This window comes from Euprymna scolopes, chromosome 30 (genome assembly GCF_053919585.1).
Source record: "Euprymna scolopes isolate OS-2025 chromosome 30, ASM5391958v1, whole genome shotgun sequence".
NCBI classification, from domain to species: Eukaryota; Metazoa; Mollusca; class Cephalopoda; order Sepiida; family Sepiolidae; genus Euprymna; species Euprymna scolopes.
Window position 1 is genome coordinate 76,465,809 of NC_136511.1, and position 26,500 is coordinate 76,492,308.

The 26,500-nt window shown below is 33.8% G+C and overlaps 1 protein-coding gene across 1 annotated transcript in view; it reads left to right on the plus strand.

The window, feature by feature from the left end:
- The window catches only part of LOC145254844 (A disintegrin and metalloproteinase with thrombospondin motifs 18-like), a 675,825-nt gene that overhangs the window by 487,271 nt on the left and 162,054 nt on the right, over positions 1-26,500 (plus strand). Inside the window, exons 8-9 of the mRNA XM_080113681.1 lie at positions 6,715-6,820; positions 21,393-21,530. Coding sequence (XP_079969807.1) covers positions 6,715-6,820; positions 21,393-21,530 — 244 coding nt within the window. The remainder of the gene's footprint in view (positions 1-6,714; positions 6,821-21,392; positions 21,531-26,500) is intronic.

Here is a 26,500-nt window from a genome sequence, read left to right on the forward strand (position 1 = left end):
ATACTACAAATAAGGCTATATATATATATATATATATATATATATACACACATATATATATATATATTATATATATATATATATATATATATATATATATATATATATATATATATATTATATATATATATATATATATATATAGGTTTATCATCTACTTGAAACGGTTTGTGCATACCAATCGTAATGGATTAAAAAATCCTTAAAGTTTTTCATCATTAAAAACATCTCCTTATACAAATTGTGTTAATTTAAAAACAAGTCCAAGCTCAATGAATGTCTTTTTATTGGGTTCCAGGGCATATATAATGTAGTATAATAATTCTCTAGGGTTCCAAATACGAAGTTTTCTCAGTTGGCCATTTATTATTGTTCAAAAAGATATCCATTTCAATATTGTTTCGTATTGCGACTAGCAAGTCTGGAAAATTATGTTATTGCTGCAAATCGGGCGTTTATCTAAAAAAAAAATGTAAAAACACAATTTTAGACAACTTACATAGTTCATGTAATCGACACACTCTGCCGTTCCTTCTCTGTTATGAAGATTATAGTCATGCTCATCTGCTATGGTTGGTTAACATAAAAATCTGATTAGTACGTGACTAAATATGCAGCAATAACATAATTTGCAAACTTGTTAGTCGCAATACAAAGCAATAGTGTAATGGATAACTTTTGAAAAATAATAAATAATTAACTGAGAAAATTTGATATCAGAACTTCGAGAATTATTATACTACACTATATATATGTATATATGTAAATATATATATATATATATGTATATATATATATATATATACTATACATATATACATACTGGATACATATATATGCATATATATACTATATATATACATACTGTATACATATATATATACATACTATATATATATATATATATATATATATATATATATATATATATATATATATATATATATAGGGTGTCCACAAAGTCTGGCTACATTATGTAGCCAGACTTTGTGGAAACATCCTGTAGATTATGTAGCCAGACTTTATGGACACCCTGTATATATATATACATATATATATACATATATATATATACATATGTGTGTGTGTATGTGTGTGTGTGTGTGTGTGTGTGTGTGTGTGTGTGTGTGTGTGTGTGTGTGTGTATACAGGTTGCCCACAAAGTCTGGCTACATAATCTACAGGATGCTTCGACAAAGTCTGACTACATAATGTAGCAAGGCTTTGTGGACACCCTGCATATATATATATATATATATATATATATATATATATATATACATATATATATATATATATATATATATATATATATATATATATATATATATATATATATATATATATATATATTGTTGTTGTTCGGGAGTTGGAAAAAATAGAATTAATAGACACAAAAATGTCTATTTTATTTAATGAAATATGCCATATATCTATCGATCTATCTCTCTCTCTCTCTCTCTCTATATATATATATATATATATATATATATATATATATATATATAGAGAGAGAGAGAGAGAGAGTATTTCTTATATATATATATATATATATATATATATATATATATATATATATATATATATAATATATAGAGTATTACTTCGAAACTCCGCGGATTAAGGACTATCCACTTATCTTGTGCTTCCTTATTAAAATTAAATATGTTTTTAACTTTTTCAAGATGTCTTTTGATATGTTTTATTAATCATTTGTTCATATATATATATATATATATAGAGAGAGAGAGAGAGAGAGAAAGGGAGAGAGAGAGAAATAGAAAGGAACAAACCGAGTTATGTGTTCATCAACGTGTCGTCTATATTTCGAGACTTCCTCTGGATAAAAAAAAGACGAAACGTTGATGAACACATAACTCGGTTTGTTCTTTTTATTTCTCTATTTTGTCGAAATACTATTTCCATTAATAGTATGTATGTGTGTGTATATATATATATATATATATATATATATATATATTTACATATATATATATACTCTGTATACATACATATATACACTCTATATATGTGTATATATTCATATATACATATATATAATGCATATATGTATGTATACACTATATATATGTGTGTCTGCTTAGTAATAGCCCGTTAACTTAGAATGAGTGCTGTATGCCAAACTGATGATTGAATATAGTTAAATTTGTGCTCATTTTTGCATTAATTACTAATAGTTATTAATCTTTATTAATCCCTAACTACACATCGAACCGATGCTATAGTACTTTGTTCATTTGTCTTTGTCATAATTAGGGTCTATATAAAATTTCAATCAGATCGGCTTAGTAGTTTCTGAGAAAAAGTAGAACCTAAATACTAATTTCTATTAATCTCTAGTAATGCATAACTGTGCACTAAATGGATAACAAAATATTTTATTCGTAGCACTTTATCATAACTAAAGTCCATACAAAATTTCAATCAGATCGTCTAGTAGTTTTCAAGAAAAAAAGTAGAAATTAAATACTCATCTCTATTAATATCTATAAAGTTTTAATACAGGCATGTCATCAAAACCCGATTGGGGATGCACTTAGATATTTGGAAATATTGTCTTAGTCGGTAAATTTTATGTGAGCGGAAACTTTTAGTTTTTTGTAGATTCTATAGATTCTGTACATTTATAGGTAACACACAAACATCACACACTATAATATATATATATATATATATATATATATATATATATATATATATATATATATATATATATATATATTAAATTTACTTGATTTAAACTATTTACTATAATTTTATTAGTTTGAACGTATTTTAATCGCATTCTTTTAGTAGTGCTTGTTATCAAGTCCAACTGGAGTAATTTATTTTTTAATTAAATGTTAACATCATTTACAATAACGAATCGGGATATTTTTATTCCTAGTACTACCATTATCTCTGTCTGTCTGTCTGTCTGTCTGTCTCTCTCTCTCACACACACACACACACACTCCTTCAACATATGTGTGCGTGTATGAGTGTGTGTGCTTGTGTATTAGATACATAAAGCACTAAGGAGGTGACTAATTTCGTCGAAACGCGTTAGTTTTTTCTGGTCTTTATATAATTTTACTTATAATAACTTTACATAGGTCTTGAGTACGTTTAAAAATAAATAGCTTTTTAGTACAATACATTTGAACATTTATATGTGTGTGTGTATGTGTGTGTATGTCTGTGTGTCTGATTGTAGGGTTATAATATATATATATATATATATATATATACATATATATATATGTATATATATATTCAGAATGTGAGAGAATATATAATTATTTCCACAGCCAGACAATGTCGCAGCTCACAAGAGCCAAGAAAGTCAACAAACCAGAAGTCCACGACTCGAGTTTCGCCCTCATTTGGGCTCATCAGTTAGGATAATTCGAACTCTGGATTTTATACCCGAGCCTCTTGCATACTAGGCAAGCACTCTACCAACTGAACTAACTGGCCACATATACAAGAATACCTATTTGTTGTCTGGCGTTGTCTGGCAGTGAAAATAATTAATTAATCTCACACATTCTGAGAGTAAAAAATTCGTAGTTGTGAGAGGTCAGCTTTGGTTATAGCTTGGTTGGATGACCACATCCCTTGTTCGGTATGAGGTATGTTCATTCCACTGTCGGAACTGTGCCACGGGTTGCTTGATCTCTGTAAAGTAATATACATTCTTGTGTGTGTGGTGTGTTTGCTTAGTTGGTAGAGTGCTCGCCTAGCATGCAGGAGGCTCGCGTTACAAATCCCAAGTTCAGATGTGTCTAACTGATGAACCCAAATGAGGGCGAAACTCGAACCTTGGACTTCCGGTTTGTTGGCTTTATTGGCTCTTGTGAGCTGCGACGTTGTCTTGCTGTGGAAAAAATTATATATACATATATATATATATATATATATATATATATATATATATATATATATATATATATTAGAATTTAGAATATATATATTAGAATTTTCAATGTTATTAGAATCTAGCAATTGTTTCGTCTGTGTATATATATTTTTTTAATATTCACATGCATATTTACATACATACATATTCACATACATATTTACATACATATGCACATACATATCCTTTTTAGAGTGGGCAACGGAGACGAAGTATCATCTGTACAACTACTAATTAGAATCTGTTCATGTTTCTCTTAGTAAACGCAGCTCGTTTGAAGGTGGCATTAACTAAATATTGATAAGAAATATTTTAACATATCCAAATACACATATGTTTCATCTGTTGGCTTCTATCCTATATTCGCAAGTACGATGGTTACTTAAGCTATTCAAGAAAGCAAAGCAAACATTGGTCATTATTAAGCATGCTGGTGTAAGTCACTACTCAAACAGCAATTGCTCGTAATAATCTGTCTAGGATGTTTGCCTGCATAACTAGGTTATTAGTATAGCAATTTGTTAACATAAGCAACAAATCATTACTTTTGTGGGAAGTCTTTTTAAGTTCCTCGTGGGTAGATGCAAATGGCAGTTTTTGAGACTGCTTCTCCCACGATGAGCATTTTGGTGAAATACTATCGTAAATAGAAATGTGCAGTAATATTTCGGCTTTTAACGTGTAAAACTATCCTGGTCAGATTTTCAAAGTCAGACCGAAATGGCAATCCGTCTGACATATTGATACTTGATTCTGATAAGCCTATTTTTTTTCTTTAAATATGACACAAGTGTATTTTATGTCGCTTCATTTCTTTTTTACGGCTAAGTAAACAGTTAGTGTAAACAGTTGTCTTCTTTCTCATCGAAAATGGACGTTATCATTCGATACTTTTAGGTTCTTACACGCACGCACGCACGCACGCACAAACACACACACACACACAAACACACACACACACACACACACATATATATATATATATATATATATATATATATATATATATATATATCATTTATTCACATAAATTAATATCCGATATATAATTTTATGCGTAAATTTTCAGTATTTACTTCAACGGTGATCAATACATAGATAGAGCTAGGTAGTAAGTTATGAAAATATATATGGCAATAAGGCTACACAGTATATCCGCGTTTTATTTTGTGTAGATAATTGTCATATACTTTTTCATAACTTACCATATATATATATATATATATATATATACCCTTCTGGCTATTTCAACGTATGAGCTCCGTCACGACAACTAAGTTGCTCTGAAATCCACAGAGATCTATCGAATATAGTGGTGAAGGCTTTGTGCAAAACCAATAACACTTTTTGGTACAACTGATAATCTTTGTCGGTGCAATGGCTGCCACAGGACAGAGCAGGCGGTAGACCTTAGATCTTTATTTTAAAATTTTTCCTTCTCCTAGATGCATGTCTTAACATAGGCAGGGGATGCATCTTTCCAGTGAGTTAAACGCGCCTCCATATACCAACTTAGAGGTTTCTAGGACTCGGCGGATATATATATATATATATATATATATATATATATATATATATATATATATATATATATATATATATATATATATATATATACATCCGCCGAGTCCTAGAAATCTCTTAGATCAAAACTTTGGTCGTTGCATGTTGTCTTTCAATTGTAGGCGTGTCCCTTTTCTCTCTGAGATTATTACTAGATGGTTCTGCTCTTGAGGTGAAATCAACTTTGAAACTTCTTGGTATTCCTTTCTCATCAAATCGTTGTGGCGTATTTGATTCATCGCTCTTTCTGCTTTCCATAAATTCGGTTCCCTCTATCGCTCCAAACACTTTTTCACATCTGAGCCTATTCACCATGTCTACAAACCTACTATCAAATCATGCATAGAGCGCTGTTCTCATAGTTTGAATGAAGTTTCTTGATAAGATGAAGAAACGTATCTGTAATTTTATTGACCCCCCCACCTTTTCTTTATTTTCTGCGCCCTTTATCTCACAGACGTGGATGATGCTAGTCTTAGTCCTTCTATAAACACATAGAGCCAATATATTATGTATTTTTCAGATCTGTTCTCTGCTTCATTTGTTCCAGCTCGTTTGACTCGTTGGTCTAGTGGTTTCGATCACTTCTCTGTTTGATATCCCAAGTAACATAGCTTCCTATTTTAATGGCATCTTTCCAAGAACTGCAACTCTCTTCTATTTTTTCCTCCTAATTTCAGCTTTTGTCTTTTCAAAATTAAGGTCAATAGGCATACCCTGTCTTAGCAATAATGCGCTTTCGTTCTTGTTAGTTCCTTACATAAAGTGGACTCATGCCTTGTCTCAAGCGATTTCAATGGAAACTAAATAATGAAACTGCAAAAACAAATGCCATGTTTTTTTTTTGTGCAACATATGCCACTGAGCACCGCTCAACAGAAATAAGATGGATGCCGTACCAGGAGCCACTAGATTAGATACATGGAAGTAACTCTTTATATTTTCTTGTGGGACACAATACCGGGGGACTGCTTTCCGGTAGATTATAACATGATCGTTTTCGATGCCAACCTAAAGAAGTTTTTGTTGAGCCGCCTACATAAATAATCAATTTCTACCTAGTTTCTACCATTACCGTGTTGTCTCACCTGACATTCATTAATACTTATTCTCGAGTGGTTTCTGGGCCTTGATAAACGGTGACTAGTAAGAAAAAAATCACTCCATCTCTTTCTTTTTTTTTTTTTTTTTGACAGTTCATTTCTGCAGTATCTTATTTTGTTCTTCAGGTTATGCGCCTATTAAAGGTATGTGCAAGGAAACCCGGAGTTGCACAGTAAACGAAGACACTGGTCTGCCAACAGCCTTTACCGTAGCGCATGAAATAGGCCACAAGTGAGTAACCCTATCATTTGCTTTTTTTTATATAAAATCATATTAGAGTTTACAAATGTTACCCAATAAATTTGCATTAAAACTTGAGATAACACCCTCATAGCAGGAAGTCCCGACGTTGCCTGGGATTAAATTAGGATCAACGAATGTTCCACTCTTTCAATACTTTTAGTGTCATCAAAATCGGTAAAACTGAGCAGTTTTCAATCAAATCGATTGATTGGCTGATCTAGTATAAGAAGCTTCGCATGCCTCACCACAGTGACTTAGTTCACAGTGCATTAGTCTACATTGCACTGTACAGAACCAACTGTTGATTTTATTAAATTATTTTTACATAATGGCTTCGGTTAAAGTATTAAATGCAAGTCAAGTATTATGGTTCAGTTGTGTTCTAAATAGAATCATTCATTTCGAACGCGCCCCTGTTTATCAAAGAGTCTGCTGTTTTATACACCGGGCACATTTGATTGTAAGGTGAAAAAACTATTCAAATGCACTTTTGATGTTAGGCTGTATAACGGTGTCGAGTATTGTCAAAATTGGACTGTTCCTTCTTTAAATCGGATTTTTTCGATTATCGATTTTTGATAGTTATCAGGGACATTCCAACATAAAATCTATCTAAGAACACTCCCAGACACATAAAGTGCATTTTTATGCATTTTTTTAATCAATGAAGTTGTTTCGGAGTCTATAGAGAACGAACTCACACACACACACACACACACACACAGGCATACAGATACACACGCATAAACAAAGATCATTTTATATATAAGTAGCGATTACTAATAGGGATTTGGCAGCAGCCTATCTGAAGCCGAAACGATACTCTTAATTCTATTGTATTTTTGTATGTATTTCATTAATGGAGATTTCGTATCTGTCTATCTGAAGCCAAAACGAATTATTAATTCTATTAATTGTATTATATTTATACAATCAGAAATTCCACAGCCGAAACTCTTTCATATGTGATACATTGATGTTGACGTTTTGTGGATGTTCAGCGTAAATGGAGACGCTCTGATATTATTGTACCTATTTACAATGCCTCCCCACGGGACAGAGTTAGACACCAGGGTCGTTTTTTAACGTGGAGAAAAGGTACGTTCGTAAAATATGCATAAATATGATATTTTAGTTTATGCAGATTTCGTATTTATTATTATAGAGTTACTTTTCTATCAGTTCTTATATATATATAAATGTGATTTCAAAAATAAAAAATATATATACATATGACTTGGGTGCATCAGCTTTAATCGAAATCGAAACCAAAACTGATGAATTCTTGGGAAAATTATTTATAAAAAAATAGATAACTTGAATGCCATCAGCTATAATCGAAACCGAAAACAAAACTTATGAAGAATTCCTAGTAAAATTATTTATCGAAAAATAAATGACTTGAGTGCCATCGGTTATAATCGAAACCGAAACCAAAACTTATAAAGAATTCTTGGTAAAATTATTTAATAACAAAGAAACGGAAGTCCATAACAATTAAATGACAGTCACTCTGACGTAAGCGTGGTATACAAAGTAAATAACACACACGCTATCCTATTAATATATATTAATATAGATGCATTAAATTAAATTAATTAAACCTCTATTAATTGTTATACTTTACCATCTTTCAATGTTCAGCTCAGGTGATATTAATCTCTATCTATCTATCTATCTATCTACTTCTATCTATCTATCTATCTACTTCTTTCTATCTATCTATCTATCTACTCCTTTCTATCTATCTATCTATCTACTTCTATCTATCTATCTACTTCTATCTATCTATCTATCTATCTATCTACTTCTTTATATCTATCTATTTATTTATCTGTTTATCTATATATCTATTTGTTTATCTATCTATCTATCTATCTACTTTTTTCTATCTATCTACTTCTTTCTATCTATCTATCTATCTATCTACTTCTATCTATCTATCTATCTACTTCTTTCTATCTATCTATCTACTTCTTTCTATCTATCTATCTACTTCTTTCTATCTATCTATTTATTTATCTATTAATCTATTTATCTATCTATCTATTTATTTATCTATCTATCTATTTATTTATCTATCTATTTATCTATCTATCTATCTACTTCTTTCTTTCTATCTATATATCTACTTCTATCTATCTATCTATCTATCTACTTTATCTATCTACTTCTTTTTATCTATCTATCTATCTACTTCTTTCTATCTATCTATCTATCTACTTCTTTCTGTCTATCTATCTATCTATCTACTTCTTTCTATCTATCTATCTACTTCTTTCGATCTGTCTATTTATTTATCTATTAATCTATTTATCTATCTATCTATTTATTTATCTATCTATTTATCTATCTATCTACTTCTTTCTTTCTTTCTATCTATATATCTACTTCTATCTATCTATCTATCTATCTATCTACTTTATCTATCTACTTCTTTTTATCTATATATCTATCTATCTACTTCTTTCTATCTATCTATTTATCTATCTAGCTAGATAGCTATTTACTATTATATAAAAGAAACTTTGCCTCTGTGTATGAGTTCATTCTCTATGGGCTCGGAAACGGCTGGGCCGATTTTTCTCTTTATGAAATTTCTCACAAAGGTACTAGTGTCTAGCATTGTTCTTGCGTAAGTTTTGTATCGAAATGCGTCCGATAAATATCGAAAATCGATAATCGGGAAAGTCTGATTACAGAAGGAACCGGCGATTAACATCACAAGTGCATTTGAGAAGTTTTATCACCGCACAAGCAGAAAGGCCCAGCCTATAAAATTTCTTTTATAAAATTGGGACGTGTTCGAAATGAACTTCCTTTTAGAGCACACTTGAACAATGATACTTGACTTTTGTAGGTTTAACTTTAAAAGATTATATAAAAAATAAGTGATTATGTAATGATAATTCTATAAAATCAACAGTTAGTTCTTTGATAAGACAGGGGCGCGTTCGAAATAAATGTTTCTGTTTAGAACACAATTGAACCATGATACTTGACGTTTGCATTTTAAACTTTAAGTGAATCAATTATTTTGCAGGTTATTTTATAAACTCAACAGTACATTTTCTACAGTGCAATGTTAAATATAATGTATTGTGGACTAGGTCACTACGAGGAGGCAGACGAAACTCCTTCACGATAAAATGTAGGGGGGGGCTAACTCGAGCAAGCAATCACTCGATTTAATTAAAAATAAGCGATTTCAACGATTTCAATGACAATAAAAGTTTGGGAGGGTGGAACATATGTTGATCTTCATTGAAATCCGGACAACGTCGGGTGGCCGTGCTAGTTTATATATACTTCTATAAATAATTAAATGAGAAAGATTTTATTTCGTGTTTTCAAAAAAAAAGTTATGAATTAAATGTTTATTATTTTTAAGTTTAATGTTTCACGTATTTAAAGTAGCCAACTTTGCAAAGTGATATCTTATTTAATCTGACATATACAAACTTTGATTCCGACTAGCCAATATTTAAATGTTGGACCATGTTATTGACACTATAAAACGTGCATTGTTACAGTTTATTTAATAAATGATGAGTAGTTCCACCACCGGACAACTGGGAATCTTCTTCGTCTATGACGGAAAAATAATAGAAATCAACAAGGGGAATAAGTCATATTTTTACTTGAAGAATATAGCAACAACTATTTTTTTTTATTTCTTTTTCTGTATAAGTTATGAAAATGTGCAAAAGAAAATAAGAATTACAAACCAACACGTTTGCTGCCACCAGATCAGGCTGTCTGAAGATACTGGCTTTCTGACTGAAACTGCGCCAAACTTTTATGCTAAACTCAATGTTCTACAAAGTCGAAAGCAAAAACAACAATTTTGCTCAACAAAACAATCAAACCAAACATCATGAAAAAATATTTAAATGTAGCGTTAGACATCTATAAGCGTAGACCCAACACGTTGTATGCAGTCTACGTCGCAAGGAATATAGAACAAGTAATAACTTGACTCCTTTTTTTTTGTAGCAACGGCAATTATTTACGGATACTTTCCCGAATGAACTGTGATCGTTCTCCTTTTCTCTTAACATTGTCCCCTTCGAATGTCGTTTCGAACGTGCCCTCGAATGTGTTCCAAGCGTTTTGATTGTCATCGCCGGTCTGTGCACGAGCTCTTTTTATAGTATTTTTCTTCGCACACGGCTCGGCATTTGCATATACGCGCGTCCGCGCTCTGTTACATGAAGATATGAAGAACTCGGAGCATATAGACTTTTACCAAAGTTGCTAAACGCGAAAAGGGTTGATATGCCGTTAAACAAAACCTCCAAACCAAACACCAAAAATAAATATTCGTAGATATAAAGAATATGAGGCATAACAGCGGACGCGCGTATGCCGATACCGAGCCATGTCCGAAATGACGTCACGGTAAAGAAAAAGAAAAAGACTTTAAAACATTTACGATCACGTTAAAGACGTGTGTGACGCTACAACCGTAACGGGAAGACACGCGTGGCGGAACAATGAGGAAATAAATGTCGCGTTACAAAAAAAAGTCGAGTTATTACTTATCTTATGTTCTTTGCGATGTACTCTGCTACAATGTGTTAGGTCTACGTGTGTAAACATATTAAAGACAATGTTACAACCAGATTCAGCATTAAATAGCCGAAATAGATTTGATATGCCGTAAATCAAAACAACTAAAGCAAACTCCAGAAATAATATGACAAACTTGAAGCATAAAAACCGGTGCTTCGATATTATAATAACGAAAAAATATTCAATTTCAAGTAAAAACAAATGGTACCTACGTAATTGTTATGTTATAAATAGTGACATATCCAAAAATTATGGAAAAACGATAAGGTAGAAAAATAATTATAATGAAAAACTGTTTTCCATAAAGTTTAGATGGAGAATAAATTTTGTCCGGCGTTTTGAATTACGTTCGTAATGTGACGTAAGCAACAGAACTTGATTATCTCCCCTGTCATGTTACCTCTTTTTTTTTTTTTAGTAATCATAATATTGATTTCGCATCTTTTTTCGAATTATTTTTATTAATAATAATTTTTTTCTAGCTTATTGTTTTTCGTAATTTTTGGATATGCTATTATTTGAGATCTGACAATTACGTAGGTATCATTTGTTTCATTTGAAATTCAATATTTTTTTTATAATACAGAAGCGCCTAAAACCTTATAACAAAATAACTGGAATAGGCTAAAATAGGGTTGATATGCCGTAAAACAAAACAACTAAACCAAACCAAACCAGGCCAAAATTAAAATGACTTCATTGCATACTGAGTAAGTACAGCTTTTATATGATAAATCTTAACGTCTCCTCGTGTGTGGGAATGGCAGACATATACACCTGATCGTGGGTCCTATGGCCTGGTCTGACGCGGATAATATAATACTTTCCACGAAGTTAACTCGTTCGCAGGCACTTATCTTTCCGCATTATGCTACGCCGATGACAGGGGTTATTAATCTTGGTAATTTCAGAAAATGGCCCCTTGTAGACAGGCAGACCTGAAAGATTTATTGGGCCCTTTAGATGACATTGTTTTTAATTTTAGAAAGAGCAGGAGAGAGTATCATTGGTGTTTAAAGGGGTTATCACAGACTATCGTTTGTTTAGGGTTATAACGAAAATGTTAAGCCTCCATTCTTTTGGTTCCAGCATGGGTAATCTGACCAACGAATCAGCGTTATTAACAGATAGGTCATGACAGCCAGACTAGAAAAGGGATATTCATAACGATTTAGGGGTCGGGAGGCCGAGGGTTTCTTACAAGAGAAGTATAATGAATCATAAGGGCAATTTCATGGCACGCCTACCCTAATAACATGGTTTTAATATGAAACGTGACCTCCACATATAAATTCACAAAGTAATGTTAAACAAACGAGCAAAGCCAAATGAAAATATAGTACACTCCCCTCTCCGCAAGGTAATAGCTGAGAGAATGGGCTCATTATAACAGAACAGATACTACGCTAACTATCAAAAGGAGGAGGTAATACGTGAGGGATAGGCTTATGATAACAGAACAGGTACTACGCTACTCTGCAAATGAGCATTATTTGATAGGTCTATTAATAGAACTGATAGTTTTCAAGTCTACTGCAAATAAGTTCTTGTTGAGGCGTCCCCTTATATAATTAAACCATACACAAGTTCAACATTACTGATTACCCCAGTGTTGTCATACCATCTACAAAATGCTCATCAAGCCTTATCTTAGACTGGTCTCTGGACTACGATAAGTAATAGCCCTAAGTAACATATATATATATATATATATATATATATATATATATATATATATATATATATATATATATATAGGTTTCAATCTTGGCTTGGTGTAGTTGTCTGTCTAGCCGCACTGATGAGCTAGGAGCATATAGAGAAGTTATACACGAATTACCATTAGCGTATAAAGCGATGCTCTTTGTGTAAACAAATCGAGCTTAGGTATTTCGGACGATGTCAAAACATCGTTAAGTCCCGACTCGCACAGCAGCCGCCGATTAGCGTAATGGTTAGGAACTGTGACTGTTGTACTGACGGTCGGGTTTCAATCCTGGCTTGAGTTAGTTGTCTGTCTAGCAGCACTGATGAGCTTTGAAAAAGCGAAACAGTAATGTATGTAGATGTGTATATATATGTGTGTGTGTGTGTGTGTGTTGTTGGCGTTTTTTTTTTTTTTAGCGATATTAACAACTTCGAAACGTTGTTAATTTTATTTCTTTCGCTACCTTAGCGGTTTTTTAAGAGCCATAAGCTCTTTTTTATGCATATACAAATGAATACATCGCCCTTATTTTTTATGAGAGGTATATATATCTTTATTTTTTTTTACTAGCAGTTCAGCCCGGCTTTGCTCGGGCCCAATGTACTGTTTATAACTTGCCCTACGTGTGAATACACTTTATGTAAAATTTCAAATATTTAGAACAAAATTTGTCTGGGTAATTTCGTAGAGACCGTAGAGGTCAATACTTTTTAACTTTGACCCCAATTTTGATCCCGTAACATTTATTATTTTGGTCTCAAATAAAAATACAAAGTTTTACCCATGTCCAAGTAACCTACATTTAAAATTTCAAAGTTCTCAAAGGTCAAATCGTTTAACTTTGACGTCTTGACAGCCAAATTTTTGACCAAAAACCGATTAAAAAGATTTTCCCAAATCTCAATGCTCTGTAGTCTCTGGACGTAAAATGGACAGAGTTATTTGGTAGGGAAATATACATACACACACACACACACAGATGGACAGATATATCTATCTATCTATATATATATATATATATCTATATCTATATATCTATAAAAGTGAACGTGTCTGTCAGTCTGTCTGTCTGTGTGTCTGTCTGTGTACATTTCCCTACGCAATAACTCTGTCAATTTTTAGTCTATAGACTCGAAATTTGATATACCGGGTACTGAGATTTGGGAAAATCGATGTGACGGGTGTCAGCCAGAAATTTGGCTGTTAAGGGGTCAAATTTCAACGATTTGACCTTTAAGAACTCTACCAAACTCCTCCGACAATTTTGGGTCTAGACACTTGAAATTTTAGATATAGGTTCCTTGAACCTGGTTCTAACTTAATAAAGTGATTTGAGCCCGAAACTATAAATTTTAAGGGGTCATAATAGGGGTCAAAGTTTTAAAAAATTAACCATTTTTTTGTTTTTTTGCTTTTTTTGCACAGCATACACCTCCAAACACCCGAGCAACGCCGGGCACCCCTGCTAGTATATATATATCTATAAAAGTGAACGTGTATGTCTGTCTGTGTGTCTGTGTACATTTTCCTACGCAATAACTCTTTTTACTCTACAGACTCAAAATTTGATATACAGGGTACTGAGATTTGGGAAAATCTTTGTGATCGGTTTTCGGCCAGAAATTCGGCTGTTAAGGGGTCAAAGTTCAACGATTTGACCTTTGAGAACTCTACCAAACTCCTCCGACAAGTTTGGGTCTAAACACTTGAAATTTTAGATATAGGTTCCTTGGACATGGATCTAACTTAATAACTCGATTTGAGCCCAAAACAATAAATGTTAAGGGGTCATAATAGGGGTCAAAGTTTAAAAAAATTGACCGTTTTTTTTTTTTTTTTTTTTTTTTGCTCAACATTCACCTCCAAACACCCGGGCAACGCCGGGCTTAAATGCTAGTCTATATATCTATAAAAGTGAAAGCGCCTCTGTGTGTGTGTGTGTGTGTGTGTGTGTGTGTGTACACTTCCATACGCAATAACTCTGAGAATTCTTGGTCTACAGACACGAAATTTGATATACAGGGTACTGAGATTTGGGAAAATCTTTGTGATCGGTTTTCGGCCAGAAATTCGGCTGTTAAGGGGTCAAAGTTCAACAATTTTACTTTTGAGAACTCTACCAAACTCCTCCGACAAGTTTGGATCTAAACACTTGAAGTTTTAGATATAGGTTCCTTGGACATGGACCTAACTTAATAACTCAATTTGAGCCCAAAACAATAAATGTTAAGGAGTCATAATAGGGGTCAAAGTTTAAAAAATTAACCCTTTTTTTTTTTTTTTTTTTTGCTCAGCATACACCTCCAAACACTCGAGCAACGCCGGGCTTAAATGCTAGTATATCCATAAATGTAAAAGTGTCTGCCTGTATGTGTGTGTGTGTGTGTACATTTCCCTACGCAATAACTCTGTCAATTTTCAGTCTACAGACTCCAAATTTGATATACAGGGTACTAAGATTTGGGAAAATCTTTGTAATCCGTTTTCACCCATAAATTTGACTGTTAAGGGGTCAAAATGCAACGATTTGACCTTCTACCAAACTCCTCCGCCAATTTGAGTCCAAACACTTGAAATTTTAGATATAGATTTCTTGGACATGGATCTAAATTAATAACTTGATTTGAGCCCCAAACCAAAAAATGCTAAGGGGTCAAAGTTAAAAAAATTGACCGCTTTTTTTTTTTTTTTTTTTTGCTCAACATACACCTCCAAAGACCCGGGCAACGTCGGGCTGAAATGCTAGTATATATATATATATATATATATATATATATATATATATATATATATATATATATATATATATATATATATATATAGATTAGTAAGTATTATGTACGTAAAATAATATTTAAAAATAAAATTTATGTATATGCATATATAGTCTTAAATAGTATATACTAAACTGAAATGAGTATTAAGAGATAGTACTATAATACAATATTAATAGATGGAATAATGTTGCCACATTTGGGCAGGGGTTGCTAGAGGATCTTATCCTGCCTTAACAGAGTCCATAATAGATTTCGTAACCTAGTAAAGGATGCCGTTTTGTCTACGCTACAACCTCTTTTCCACAAAAGAGACGTTGCAAGTCTGTCTCTGCTCTATCGTTATTTTCATGACAAGTGCTCGTCTGAGCTCCAATCTATGCTCCTCTTTACAAAACTTCCACGAAAAACACTCGTCTAATTGAAACCACTATCAATAATTTCCCCCAATTTTTAACTGTGCCTAAACCTAAACGTGGATTCCATGAACAAAGCTTCTTTTTTAGAATTGCACGCCTCTGGAACTCTCTTCCGTTTACACGCTTTCTAGCAGACTACAATATGGTCGTCTTCAAATTCAATGTAAACAAGTTCTTGATAAACCGTCCTCTTAAGTAATCCAATTTACTAAATTCCCGCTACTAACGATAGCTACGACACTGTCACATTGTCTACCGTACACGCATTAACCTTTATCCTCGAGTGGCCTCTGGGCCTTGATAAGTGGTGACTTCTTGGTAAAAAAAAATAATAGGATTAATAAGAAAGTTTCAATTTCAGACGAACATACTAAATCTTCATATTGCGTTTATATATTAGTGTTGGGATGATTAATCGGAATCGGGAATCGGGAATAGGAAAAAATTGGCGCTTTTTGGAGTATCGGAATCGGTATCGGAATCGGAAAAATTTGCGCCTATTTTCCGATTCCAAATCCGATTCCTTTAATTATCTATTTTATTTGATTTTTTTTAAGACATCTTTCACTGCTTGTAGTAATAATAAAATACTAAATATTTATTGATTCAAACTAAAATCTCTAGATCACTTCCTTCACAAATGTTTTTACGTTTGAGAAAATACATCCACATTTAAGATGTTTTCTTACAGTAATCGGGACAAAATCATAATTTTATAATAAAATACTTAGAGATTTAAAAAGAATCGAAATCGGTAATTGTATCAGGAATTTAGTACGAAATCGGTAATTGTATCGGAATCGGGAAAGATATTAGAATCGTCCCATCACTAGTTTATATAGATGTGTACGCGCGTGCATGTGTAAATTATTGTTGTTGGTGATGATTTTGTTGGCATTCGTTTCTCCGATATCTTTCGGTAGGGACTACATGAAAGTTGCCAACATTACTGTGAATATGGAACGGACTGAATTTGAACTTGGCACACATAGGTTGTCAGTCAGCATCGTTAACCACTGAGCCACCCTCACCTCCATGTGTATAGATGTGTGTGTGTATGAGAGAGCGAGGGAGAGAGAGAGAGAAAGAGAGAGAGAGAAAGAGTCTCATTATCGTGAACCTGTCAGGTGGCGAGTATTCCACATAGCTTTTAATAAGAAAGTAAAATATATCACATTTATTCTTTTCGTTTTCTTAAATATTTTTTTTTATTTACATTTCCCCCCCCCCCCGCAAATGTACTTAAAATACAGCAGGGAAAGAAACATAAATCTTTCGTAGCTAATTGCTTTTATTGAGGCGTGAAAAAGATGTAGATCTCAAAAGGATTTCCTTCTGTGTGGGGACCCACGGCTTTGCCGATGAATGAGAAAAGATGTACTTGCGCGCATCCGAGCAATTGGCCAACGTCAAACGAAACGCGTGTCATGCGAAAGGCAGTCATGCGTATAAAAAAGTAATCCTTCTCACCACAACGTGAAGATTTCTTCTTTCAAAAATCTTATTATTTTCTAGAAACATATTGAAGTTTGCTTAAAATGTTCGACGTATTGTATAAATTTGAAATTCAGAAGGTTGTGGTAGTACGATGTAAAGTTATGGGCACCGGAAAACTAGAAAACATTGTCTGGGTAAGAGACTAGATGATAATCGGGATATAGAGACAATATAGATTATTATAATTCTCTTCTATTTTCTACTTACTCCTTTTTTTTTTAATTAATTCTTTTTCTGATATGATGTAATAATTAGGAATACATCCGGGTTCCTCCACACAAGAATCTGATTGGCTGAAGTACTTGTATAGTAGTTCAGGTGATACGTCGAAAGACACACCGAAAGCCATTACTTATTACGGTTACGAATTATTAAGGCGACTTACTAGATGGTATTACTCGATTACTGTAGTCAAGACTTCTCAGCTGCTACTCTAAATATGTCCCTTTTCGAAACATATAATATTTCGAGGTTAAAACCTTTTTTACACAGTAAGTTCATGCTGCATAATTATACCGTTTACTGGCTAAGTGTAATAAATAGGAAAGAACATAAAGAACATATTTACTAACAATCCTGTATATATATATATATATATATATATATATATATATATATATATATATATATAACTACTTCATTTACTCACATAAAATAATATACGAAAGTAGAGATTTATGCGTAAACTTTAAGTATTTAGTTCAAAAGTGCTCAATACGTAGGTAGAGCTAGTTAGTAATTTATAAAATATATATGGCGATTAAGCTACACTGAATATTCGGCGTTTCATCCACCCTAGGATTCCTCAGGCTTATGCGCGAATTCTGTGGTTGTTTATCGTTTTTATATGGTCCTCTTCTATTGAGGGTTTAGTTAGCCAATCAGCTTTCTAGTATCCACCGCGCTCCTTCCCATCAGCTAATGGGCATGCATTTTATCGAACAAAGGATCTGTTTTAAAACTAGGTTAGTGGTTTAAGGCATACATTTTCTTTTCTTTTTTGTGTGTTAGTTTATATATAAATATACATATGTGTACATACATATATGTACATATATATACATATATATATATATATATATGCATACATATATGTGTAATCTTTATGTATATTCATGTTTATTTAATTTATTTTTTATTTTCTATTGTTTTTGTTAGTTTTAAAACTATCTAGAGAGAGAGAGAGAGAGAGAGAGAGAGAGAAGCTGTTAAATTGGTCAAGAAATAATAAACTTTAAACCAACTTCTAAAACATATTTTACTTATATTTATGTTGAACACGATCGATCTTTTCTGAAATATTAATGGTCCATCAATTCAAAACTGATTTTTATCTATATGATTTACAAACGCATTGAAACCTACTATTTATTTCAAACATTCTTTATAATCGGCCAGAAAAAAGAGATTAGCCCAGTTTTGTAAATCGATCGATGATCCGTCTTAAGTATCATAAACTTCTTATATTTGCATTATCTTTAAATAGAACTAAACCATTATATATTTAAAACGGTTGTAGCCGGTTTAATTGTGATAAAGACGCAATATGTTGTTGAGCTTGTTCATTGTTTAAAAAAATGATTCGTTTTGAAACAACTAAAACAATTACATATTGTATTTTATATGAAGAGTGTTCAATAAGTAATGCCCCTGACTCACTTCTCCTGGCAGTAGAGTACAGTTATCAGTATTTCTCTGCATAGAAACCATCGATATATATATATATATATATATATATATATATATATTTCTCCTATTGTTTAATGCAACCCTGAAAATCGTAGATTTTGTTTATCCTCCAACAACGACTTGATTTCGGAAATCAAGGATGCATCGTCTGGGAAATGCTTTCGTTTCTAAAATCTAAAAAAAAAAAAAAAACGCATCGTCCGGGAAATGGCTTCATTTCTAAAATCTAAAAGAAAAGCATCGTCCGGGAAATGCTTTCGTTTCGAAACTGAGAAAATCAGAGGGTGTAAGATCAAAGGAGTAGGTGAATGGGGGAGAATTTCATAGCCACACGCCCATGCCTCTAATCTGGCGACATGTTCGTTGTAGACCAGGGCGTGGTTTTGCAAGAGAAATATACCTTTGCTGATATTGCTCCACCTCTTCATTTTGACAGCTTCTCTTAATTTCCTCATAAGCGAAACATAATAAGCTTCTGTGATTGTCGTACCTTTTGCCAGGAAATCTGTAATCATTACTCTGCCTTGGTCTCTAAAAGCTATGAATATGACTTTGCCAGCAGAGTGTTTCCTTCAAAGTGCTTTTACTTCTTTGACTGTATTTTGGTCTCTGGATCATAGTGACCTAGTGTTTAGTTCTCTCTCACCTCTAGAACTGTGACACTAGGGTCAGTACTCTGTAAAAGATGCCTCTGCATCCTCGTCGGCTTTCACGGCAGGGCGCCTCAGTTGATTAACAATAAACTAACTCCTTCTCAGAGAGAGAAAGCAAAGCCTGGGAAAGTAGGCCTTCTAGAACTGCACAGAACTAGAACTACAGGGGCAAGGTCATTACAGGAATGCTCTAATCTCTGTTGATTTTGGGGACCGAGGATATGAATTCTTAGACCCAAGTTTCATTCTGCTTAATCAGTCTTTTGAAACACTTTGGCTCATCTTCTTGGCATATTTCCAAATTCATCTTCAAATACTCAATGCTTCTGAAGAGGTAGCAGCAACCTTGGAATCCATTTGACAGACACCTTATACCTATACCAATGATCATTAATAATAGTTTCCACACACTCTGTACTAAACTTAACCTCTTGGGCTATTTATCGTATTGTCACTCGTCCATCTTTAAAAATGGCAGCCTAAACTTGACTGACAAATACTTCAGCAAAGGCAAAAGGGCGCGACTAGTTTTGGGAGCTGTTTCCACGGATTTGCGACGATGTTAGAATTCACGACGCAAATATTTTACAAGAGCATATAATGGGGCATCATAACCATAGGTTTCTTGTATCTTATCATAAGTCTCCTGTGGTATGCGTTCTTTCAAATACAGAAACTGGATCACTGTGCGATACTCGATAGACTCTAGTGAATATCTGATTCAGTTCAAATACGTTTAAATCAGAAACCGCAATAATTTCAAAGGGGTTATTTGTCACATAACCCATAGAGATATAAAGCATTGCACTTACAAAATGTGAGCGAGATCAGATAATTAGAAGTGAGTCAAGGTATTTACTTATTAAACGTCTTTTATATATTGAAAACATTTACATAATGGATGTTTTTTGAAGCAATTAAACATTTATTATAGTCTGTCTCCTTTGCGAAAATAGAGATTATTACAACAAATTCCTTACACAACTGAAGAAATAGCTATTAAATTATGAAAATAACTTTAACTGAAAAACAATATATATGCTTGTGTTGTGTGTTTTCTGCATAGAGATGGAGCTGGTAAGCGAAGTAAGAAAACAAGTTAGACTGTGAACGTGTGATGTAATATCCGGTGTTATGACGTCATTTGTTTAAACGTTTTTCATAAAGCAGTGCACGAGGTGTGATTTTTTATTTATTTTTTTTTATTTAAGATTATCCTTATAATCTGTCGCTTTCTAATTTCAGTTTTGGTATGATCCACGATGGAGACCGGAACAAGTGCACTACAGGAACGGGTACAATAATGTCACCGACGATCACAGGACGGCGTGGAAAATTCCGATGGTCCGAGTGCAGCCGGAATTACCTCACGCAATTTCTGCGGTAAGAAAGTTTCCAGGATTTTCGTTTACCTTCTCTTTAATATGAAACTATTTCGTATCTTATTTTAGCTTCATCCTATGATATCTATACAATAATACGTACATAATTACGTAATGTACTTGCAATAACCCTTATCCTTGAGTGGCTTCCGGGCCTTGATAAGTGGTGATCACTGGATTCACACCTGCTACACCTAAGTTGTCAGCCCGTGTCGTGTAATCACTAAAGCAGCACCACCTCCCTTATTCTCGGTCCTAGAGCTAGAATTAAAGTGTAATTTCTATTCTATTGAAAGATGGTGGAATATTATGCTGGAATCTGCGTTCACGTCAGATGTCCATAAGATAAAAATGTCACAAACCTTTATAAGGAGATAAACCCTTATTAACGGATATATTCGAAAAGTAAAGTACTTAGATAGGGATGTTTCAGTTTGAAAGAAAATATTACTATAAGATTGTGACTTCTGCGTTCGCGCTGGATATCAATAGTATGGGAATCTTAAGCATGGCAGCAATATATAACAAATAAAATATACAATTGCGGAATTCCCACGTTAGTCGCTCTTATCTAATATATAAAAGAAAAATGTGTGTGTATGTGTCTGTGTTTGTATTTCTCGTAAAAACTTTTTGACAGAGGCGACAGATCCTCAAGAGATCGGTATCCATTAAAAGCTCGACCCTTCGGGTGACAACTATCGAAAAAAATTGCCCAAAACATTAATTCCTTCACCCTAAACTGGGCAGTTTTCTACAAGAAGGGGTCAGTTTTTTTGGCGTCGCCATTTTTGCAAGTCATCGTATCGGTTGGATAGACTTCGCTAAATCTCAAAGCTTTGAACTTCCGGTCGGACGATGGAGACATTGGCAAAGACGTCACGTATTTTTGCTATTTTTCCTCTGCGTTACGGGCTCGAGCCTACCTGCCTACTACCTCTTTTTTCTCTCTCTCTCTCTCTCTCTCTCTCTCTCCACTCAAACTGCTTACTGTTTTTCTCCCCCCCTCTCCGCTACTACCAATTTATTTTTTTAATCCCCCTGGGGGTTCCTTACTTGACCCAGGTGACGCCGAAGAACCTCTCTACTATACCATTTTTTTAAACATATTTTAATTTCATCCCCGCTAGTCTATATATATATATATATATATATATATATATATATATATATATATATATATATATATATATATATATAGGGCAAAGTGTGTGTGTGTGTGTGTGTGTTTGTATATCTCGCAAAGACCTGAAGAAACGTTTTAAACTTCGATCTTTCGCACGACAAATATCGAAAACTTAGCCCAAAATATTAATTCCTTCACCCTCAACTAGCCAGTTTTCTACAAGGAGAGGGTCGCTTTTTTCGCTGTTATTTTCACAAGTCAACGTCTCCTTTCGATTGACTAGCCTTAATTTCAACGTTCGCGACTTCCGGTTTTGACACAGAGGCATCGGCTAAGACGTTACGTTCTTTTTAACCTTCTTTTTCTCCTTTGCGTTACGGGTTCAAGCCTGCCTGCGTACTACCACTTTTTTAACACCGCTCTCCACCTAAACTGCCTACTGTTGTTTTGATCCCCCCCTACAACCACTTTTTTCTGGGTTCCTTACTACACCGCCTCGACCAACACTAGAAACACCGGGTACCCCCGCTAGTATATATATATATATATATATATATATATATATATATATATATATATATATATATTAGGTGTGCCCGGGGATGAATAACTTTATTAAGGAAAGAATCTTCTATAGTGATGCGAACTATGAAAATTGAATGTGGAATTGAGACAAAATTTCTATGTGGAGGTTGTTGTTTATTCTTTTATATACACGAGTACAGATGATGGCTAAACTAAGAAAAAAGATAATTACATTATAAACCTGCCTTGCCAGAGTACAAAATAGACTTCGTGGTTTGGTGGGGGATGCACTTTTCTCTTCCCTGCAATCTATCTCCCACCGAAGAGACGTTGCGAGCCTGTCTTTGTTTTATCGCTATTTCCATGGCAGGTGCTCGTCTGGCTGAAACTACTGTCAATAATTTTCCCCACTCTTTATCTGTGCCTAAATCCAAACGTAGATTCCATGAGCAAAGCTCCTTTCTTAGAACTGCACGCCAGTGGAACTCTCTGCCGCTTGCCTGTTTCCCACCTGACTACAACTTGGACGTCTTTAAGTTCAACATAAACAAACTCCTGATAAACCGTCCCCTTAAGTAAGACACTCTATCAAAACCCCCAATACTAATGATTACTACAATATTATCTCATTGATTACTGTACACGCAATAACCCTTATCCCTGAGTGGCCTTCGGGCTTTAATAAGTGGCGACCCCCATGTAAAAAAAACAAAAAACTTATAAATATCTATGATTTTCAATCACAAGCGTGTCGCTCTTTTTCTCAGATTCTCATGATTGGATCAGTTCTTGAGGAAAAAATTGTCTCTGAAACTTTCGGTCTTTCATTTTATTCAAATCTTGGGGTTCATATTGGTCTTCTGCTTCTCGTAAAGTCTGTACTCTCTATTATTCCTCATCTCTACAAATCAACTATCAGACCATGTATGGAGTACTATTCTCATATTTGGGCTGCTGAATCTCTTTCCCATTTTAGGGTTCTTGATAATATGTAGAAATGAACATTAATTTGATTGATTAACCCCATCCTTTTTTTTTTCTCTGCATCCTCTTTTCTTATCTATCTTCCACCGACGTGATATTGCTAGTCTTCATCTTTTCTATAAATGCTATTATGGGATGTAATCTTCAGAAGTGTCGGTTCCATGCTCTACTTCCTTTGATCCAGATTATTTGACTCGTTCGTCTTGTGATCTCTCTATCAATTCAACGTTTGGATATTTATTATAATACTGTTTTACATTCTAGTAGCTTATTTCCAAGAACTTTTAGTTGAATCACCATTTTAGTTAATGATGAAGACAACGAAAGGACGTCTCATTTTCAACTTTATTTGTCATCTTCGTTAGTAGCATGTCCCAGAGATAAACGGGTTGGTAGGAGAGTTCAGTGTTCGTGCGCGCTTGTATTTATAGTAGTAGTAAAAGAGTTCCTGGTGTAGAGACGAAGATTAGATATAGGCTAGGCCTGTTGAAAGAGGGAAAAAATTGTTTAATGAGTTTACGTGTTGTAGGAGGGTGCGTCCGATAGTAGAGACGGGACAAAGGGTTAGTGCCTCGTGGTAGGAAACAGTACATGTGTGAAACGCACATGGAAGCAAGTTTTGACAATGGCCATGTTGGTTTGTGATACTCACATAAGCCTGGAGCCAAAAGCCAGGCCAATGTTTGCTGTCGGCGAAAGCCAGGGAGAAAGAGAAGGAAGTTACCGATTTCGCCTTTTATGTACTCGGTCACGTGATTGAGAGCTAGCTTGCAATTGGACAAGTCAGGGAGAAAATGGATTTAAAATCTCGAGCCACGAGAATCAGCTCCTGCCTGTGATTGTAGCAAGTTTTGACTGCTACAAACTACAGGCTTGTGAAACTCTCTTCATGCTGACTGTTTCCTTCCTTCCTATAGCGTTTGTATTTTCAAGAGGCACTTTTTTTCTGTGTGTGAATTTGTTCCCTATGGACGGCTCCGAATCGGCCGGGTCGATTTCTTCTTGAAATTTCACACTAATGTACTTTATGTGTGAAGGTATGTTCTTACATAGATTTTTCATGGGAATGCCTCCAATAAATATCGTAAAGTGATAATCGAAAAAAGTCTGATTAAAGAAGGAACAGTATGATTTTGACCAAAGTTAAACCTTTAAACAGCCTAGCATCACAAGTGTATTTGAAAAGTTTTATCTCCGCACAAGCAGAATATCTCGAAGTATATAATTAACAGTGAGTTCTTTGATAAGAGAGGGGCACTTGACTTTTGCATTTTAAACTTTAATTCAGGCCATTGTATAAAATAATTTTATAAAATCAACAGTAGCTTCTCTACAGTGCAATGTAAGGTACAATGTTTCGTGGACTAAGTCATTGCCGAGATATAAGTGAAACCTCCTCCTGATGCACCACGGTGGGTCCTTAACTAGAACGGCAAGCAGTTAATTTCATTGAAAAATGGGCGTTTTCAACGATTTCCATGACAATAAAGATATTCAAAAGGTGAGACGAACGCCATCTTATAATTAAATGGATGATGAATGACTCGTGTGCTGGGAGTTTTGTTTTAAAATGAAGCTGGCTTGCGCACAGCCAGCCTCACTCTCTGGTCCCAATCAGCCTGATTCCCGATTAGGATAGGGTCAAGACAGCTGAAGTCCAGATGGTATGCAAGGGCTGCCGGAAGTCGATATTCTCCTACATACAGCGCCTGGTATTTGCAAATGGTCATCCGTCAGGTATTGGCCGAGCTTAGCGTTGTTTAACTTCGCTGATATAACGAGAAGTTTTGTAAACCTTTTTATTCCGAATATATATATATATATATAGTCATCCACATACAGTACTGTTTCGCTGTTTCACAGCTCATCAGTGCGGCTATATATATATATATATATATATATATATATATATATATTAGTGTTTGGGCGCTAATCGGAATCGTAAATCGAAAAAATCGGAAATTTTAGGGCTATTGGAATCGGAAAGGTGTGAGTCTATTTTCCGATGCTTAAAACGATTCTTTTTTATTGTTCGTATTTCTTTGTTTTCATTAAAAACTTAATATTTTTCGCGGTTCATATTAATGCATCATGAAATGTTTAATGGTTTTTAATTACAATTAAAACCAAAATTTCCAGGCCATGCCCATATGTAAATTTTACATTTGCAAAAATCTATGCACGTATTTCATGGGTTTTACTGTAATCTAAATTCCACAGCCAAAAAACAATTTTATATTCGGAAATTTGAAAAAGATCGAAAGCGGAATCGAGAATTTTATCGGAATCGGGAATTTAGAACTACATCGGTAATAGTATTGGAATCGGGAAAAATA